The 6,168-nt window shown below is 34.9% G+C and overlaps 1 protein-coding gene across 1 annotated transcript; it reads right to left on the bottom strand.

Annotated features, from left to right (window-relative positions):
- Positions 1–404: 404 nt before the first annotated feature.
- LOC120070339 (DHHC-type zinc finger family protein) lies at positions 405–4,146 on the bottom strand. Its single transcript, XM_039022270.2, has 7 exons — positions 3,574–4,146; positions 2,842–3,061; positions 2,630–2,721; positions 1,963–2,086; positions 1,800–1,885; positions 1,102–1,167; positions 405–944 (listed from the first exon to the last, which is right to left on the bottom strand). The coding sequence occupies exons 1-7, from the start codon at positions 3,781–3,783 to the stop codon at positions 819–821; spliced, it is 924 nt and encodes a 307-aa protein (XP_038878198.1). The 5' UTR covers positions 3,784–4,146; the 3' UTR covers positions 405–818.
- Positions 4,147–6,168: the final 2,022 nt, after the last annotated feature.

Here is a 6,168-nt window from a genome sequence, read left to right on the forward strand (position 1 = left end):
TTTTTATACATTACCAAAAATAACCGATATTGATATATTTATTGTAAAATATCAACCATGGAGATGCATCATGAGAAGGAAATAAAACTGTTGATTTTGATTGATTTGACCTACATAGTTGGTTGGTTCAATTTATATTTAATTTTTTTATAAATTTTTTTTTAAAAAAAATTAACAATGACGACAACGACAACAACAATTTTAGCCTTATCTTTTCTAATTTTCCTAAACCGAAATGTCTGTAACACTCCAATTTCAACATCAACCAAAATCAAACCCGTATACCAGGAGATCGAACAATCGATCTTGAAATGGTAATTCAACTTCTTTTTTTTTTTTTTTTTTTTGGTGGGATTCGCGACCCAAACAGAATGCTTACAACTTTGAGAAAGAGCAAAACAAGAGAAGGCAAGGCTGGAGCAGAGATTGCCCGTCACCTATGGTATCATCAACTATAGAAACAAAGGGTTACAGCAAAAAGTATGTAACACTTGAAAACATTTGCCATTTCCCCATTGATATCCCAAGGTTCTCCGGCCATCCCGAAAATACGTTATTTCAGAACAAGTAACAAACTCAAGTTAACCCTACTACTTTAAAACCTGTTCACATTACGCACGTCGATCGGCTTCATTATATGAGACACCTCTCCCTCTCCCTCAGCCAGTGGGGACGAAGAATGCAGTTGAGCTAGAATTAGCAGTAAGATCAAGATGTTATTTTAGAGAGATGGCTGAAGATCGTGTTTGGGGTTCGGCTGGGGATTCCACATTTTCCCTTGCACGACGGCAAAGTTGCTGGGTTTGCTTGAGGGCTTCCTAAAACTCCTGTGATTCTAACTCAGGCTTCGATGGGTATTCGAGACCTTGAAGCGCTGGCATTCGTCGCAAATCTTCATCTGAATAAGCTGGGATCAACCAGTAGCGCTTGTCCATCCCAAATACCTATATCAGATGCAGGACATCATCAGATTGTTAGCAATGTAATCTAAGAAGTTTGCAAAATACGAACTCCGAACTCCATAATATACTTCAATACAAATTTTTATCCCCCACAAGAAGCATGCTGAAACAAAGTTCCTATTTGTTGTATTTAACGAACCTGTTCAAAGTTTCTTCTCCGACCAAGGTCGTAACGCCATTTAGGAGTCGTTTTTTTCTCATAAGCCTGGATAAACAAATTTTCATTAGCATTCAGGTGTGTTCAAATCTTCTTGATTTCGACACAAGAAAGTTTGATGTTTTATTTCCTTTCAACTAACATGCTAAGAAAAAATTTAGGAGCTCGGTCATCCCTATTCTAGTGTGCCCGAATCTCTAAGGGTATGTTTGGACTCAAGGAGTTGATAAGTAGGAGTTCAGAAAGGGTTGTGAACTCCACTCCTGATTTGACCCAAGGAGTTTGTGGGTCCCACTACTAAAAAATATCAATTTTGTATCTTATCAACTTCTTACATTGTGGGCTCTAAGAGTTCACAACTCCCTAGACTTCATAACTCCTAAAACCTCACTATTTAACTTCTTGCCCTCAACACACCCTAAAGAGCTCGTGGGTTGTTGTTTCATGTCTTCTTGTTTTCTTTAATTCGCTATTATGTATAACATATTCATGAGAACAACTAAAATTATTTTTCCATCCAAAATTGGGCATATAAATAGAGATCCCAAAACAGCTTTGGAAACGAAAGCAGAAGCTTATTTTCTAAAACAGCTCCAGAATGACCCCTTCTAGCTGGCCTGTGACGACTTTTCGATTTTCAGATACTTTATGGCCAAAAGTAAGTGTACGAAAGACGGTACCTCAATTGTTGTAGTATTTGCAGCCACCAGAGATATGTGCATGATCAGGAACCCCATAACACTCAACGCAAATGCCAGATTCAAGACTGAACGAAGAAACAATAGTCATAAACTCGAAGAAAACTAATAGTCGACAGGTTTAAAGAATGCTTGTTAAGCTTACCAAAGGCGATAAAGGTCGTAGCGAGGGTACTGGGTGTTCCAGGTATCTCTCCTTCACTGAAGAATGCAATAAAGTGCGGTAACAACGACAAAGTCACGACACTCGTCTCTAGAAATGTGTACAGCTGTAAGGCAATAGAAGAAATATTAAGAAATGGTAATAATAATTTAAAAACTTATTTCTACATGTCAAGTGAAGTCAAGCAATAGCCAGCCCAGTGGAAAACAGAAGACTTTCCCTTTTCATATACTTCAAAATTGTAAAATTTTGATCTTCATAGGAATTTAAGAACATTTCAATGTAATCGAAGGAATACAGTCGTTAGATCAGACTTCACCATGTTTTTATAATTTGTCAAGAGAGAAATAAAGGATGCTTTGTTAGTTTCATGAAAATAACGCAACTGATCAAAAGCACAAATACGATACGATAACCAAAATCCAACAGGTACAGAATCCTCAAGAAATTATCACCTTATTTTACTCGAACCAATTGTCATTCTCTAGTGTCGTATTAGTTCTATGTGTTCACTAATAATGTGCTTAGCAAATGGCTTGTATCTGATTATTTTAGCAAGCTAATAATGAAATAACATCACCCAGCCATTGGAAAGAACATCTCTATGCCAAGAAAATGAAATTTTCAATTTGGAGTAGAGAAAACATACCAGAAACAAAAGGAAGTATTTGTAATTCAGAGCCCCTACACAATTAACGACCCACACGCAATGATGGTCCATCTTCAGTACGCATCGCCCACCTGAACAAAGAAAAGAAAAATGTAAATCGTGCTCGTGCATCCAAATAGGCGACAACAACATGAGACCTAGACGATAATTCAACAGAAAAATATGAAGTACCAAACGCGTGCGCTACTCACAAACAGAACAATGATGGCAGCGTGGTGGTTTCAGGTGATTGCATTTTCGACAATATCGTATTCTTTGATTCGATAGTTCGGGATGCAAAATGCTAAACTCCATTGTATTCAACGGGTCGCCTTCTGCTCGTTCTTCATCAACAGCAGGTCTCCAATTGGGCGGAACACTTCCCGGATCAGTCAAAACAACAGAAAAGTAACTCCATAACAGCATCACCAACTGCATAACATCAAAATACCTTTACCTTTCAAATTTCTCAGCTCTATATAGAAACACCGAAAATCAAACTGAACCCGTTAACTATTTCCAATGTCCAAATTACAATACACACAACTCAACATCACATCAAAGGAAGAAACAGAGATAGAGAGATTAAATATTTTCAAAGATTTTTATGGGAGCAAAAGTTGTTTCGTTCCAATTTCCACAGGAAAGCGATTCTATATAATAGAAAGATGAATTCGATCTTTACCCCACAAATAAAATCCACTTTATCAAATATTTAACAAAGAGAAATTGAGATAAATAAAGACAAATTGACTGCAACATTTAGTCCGACAGAGGAATGTTGAAGTGGATAAAAAAACGACAGAAAACAAGCCAAACAAGGGGCCATGTTATTTAAAAAGCAGCACAAGAACAAGAATCAGATAATAGATAAATTCCAAACAGAGAAATACGAATGAAAATCTTAAAAGAATCGAAATTAAAACCAAAGGAGAAGCACTTACCAAACAATGGAAGGAGATCAAAACGGCGAGAGCAATGAGAGAATCGAGGCCGCCGTCGTAGAGGGCGGGGCCGTAGTTGGTCAAAACGACGGCGTAATAGGTGACGCCGACAACCCCAAGAACCAAAAGGATCATGATCGAACCAAGACCTCGCAAGGCCGTACAGAACTTGAAGACATTCCAAGCCATGGCCGGTCCAGATCTATGCATAACTCGGGGAAAAAAGCCGAAACAAGTCGCCGGAAAATTGTCGAAGCCGAAACGCAGCCGGTTCCGGCGGCGAATTCCGACGGAGCCCTCGTCGTTCGTGATCCGAGAGGTAACGGAAATCAGCTGGGATTATCCATATTTGGGGAAAAAACAAAAAGGGAAATGAAAATCAGTTGAAAATCGGAAGATTTTGGTGTTGTGTTTCTTTTCAGTGTCTCGCTTTCGTGGAGACTGCAAATTTAAGAGCGAAGGGAAAGGGATCGAATTTAGCGTATCGTTTTCTCGGAATTTAGACAGAGGAGAAGATGGGATGATGGGGTCTGGATTCCACGGCGAAAAAGTGAAGAAAAAAAGGAAAATAAATTATTATATTTTTCTTTTTCTAATTAACCTTTTTTTTTAACAATAACATTTTTTTTAATTTCTTATTGTTTTTCTAATATATATATATATATAATCTGGATTTGAGGAAGACAAGAAAACACGAATATAGAGAAAATATAATATAATAACTAAAATTATAAAATTGGATAATATGAAAATTAGTAGTTGGAGTGGAGTTCTCACCAATGTATGCGTGATTTTAAAATCCATCAAATATTACTATTTATAAGTAGGATGTGGATTTACATGGACACGAAACATAAATAATTACAAGGCACATGGACAATATGAAAGGTGACACATGACTTTGGGACACTAAACAATAGGCATCTATTTATTATTATAATATTCATAATACTCCCCTTTAGATGCCCATATATATATAGGAGCTCGTGTTGATAACGTGTTGTGAATCTGAGGAGCACAACGAGAATACGGATATAGAGAAAATATAATATAATAATAGATTTATGTAATAATATTAAATATATAAAATAAAATTGGATAATATGAAAATTAGTGAAATTTTGAAGTGAAATTCTCACCAATGTAGGTGTGATTTTAAGATCCATCAAATGTCACTATTTATAAGCAAAGTGACAGGATGTGGACTTACATGAACACCAATAATTACAAAGCACATGGATAATATGAAAGGTGACAAATGGCTTTGGGACACTAAGCAATGGACATCTATTTATTATTATAATATTCATAATAACATAAGTTTTTTTTTTTAAAATTTTTTATAGATACTTTCAACCTATTTTATTCTCGTGTCTATAAATTTGCAAACCATCTACTTCAATCTTAAATTTAAATTTGAAAACCACATCAATTCCTCTCAATTTGAGTTTCACCACTCAATCTAAGGTCTGGGATTAATAGGAAAGACTCTTGTGATGGTCTACTACAGAGATTGAAGAAGAAATTTATGGTGAATTCAAGTAATTTGGAGGAATCATCAAAGGTTTTCATTAGAAACCCTAAAATACTGAAAACTATGAGCATGCATGCTAATTAACTAAAATTAATATAGTTAAAGTGCTTAGATCCTTAATTACTTCTGTTTCTTGCATGTTAACTCTATCAGATCAACCACTGATATGCAATCAGTACACATGGGCAGACTCGTTGTGTGGCAAGTCAAGAAATATGAGATGGAATTTGGACATCGAAAAGAGGTAGTTCGAACCATATTTGGTATTGAAAGGCTCATTGAGGATGATAGATGTGACCTAATTGATATAATTGGCATGGATATACAAAAGACATACCTCTTCCTCGCTGAACCATAAGACAAACAACTATAACACTGTACACATCTACTTGCCTGGACCCACTAGACTGAGCACCTAATATTTCAACCCGAAAACATATATTTTTTTAATTTATTTTTTGAAATGGCCACATGTTCAGTCGTTTGATAGAATTTTTGTGATGTTCAGAACAATGTAACTATACTACACAATCACATTCTTACCGTCATTATGAAATGAAAGGTAATTATTCTATGTATGATTTTAGTTCCACATAGATGATCTATCTTATATAAACATAAACTGTTAAGTTATCTAGTTATTCAACGTTTATGTGTACGATATGTTAAATAATAATGTTAAGTTAGCAAGATTCAATACATATACATAAAATATACCAATTTATTAATAACAGAGCAGCAATATGACATGTATTTTAATGTTATGTCTTACAGATTGAAGAGAATTATAATCATTACAATTTTTTAAAATAATACATTGAAAATAATCTGTTATGTTTTATAATTAAATTGAGATTAAAAAAAATTGAGATTTTTAGTTCATGTCATAAAAGAGTTGAGAAAATAGGTATATAGTTGAAAATTAATCAATAATAGCAAAGTAAAACATTAAAAAAAAAAAAAAAAAAAAGAACCAATTTCATTTACAAAAACTGATACCCAACTCAACTCAACTCTGCACCCAAACACAAATTTAACTAACTCTGCATACCAAACACAAA

Source organism: Benincasa hispida, chromosome 1 (assembly GCF_027475165.1).
Source record: "Benincasa hispida cultivar pf3 chromosome 1, pf3_genome.v1.1, whole genome shotgun sequence".
In the NCBI taxonomy this organism is placed as follows: domain Eukaryota; kingdom Viridiplantae; phylum Streptophyta; class Magnoliopsida; order Cucurbitales; family Cucurbitaceae; genus Benincasa; species Benincasa hispida.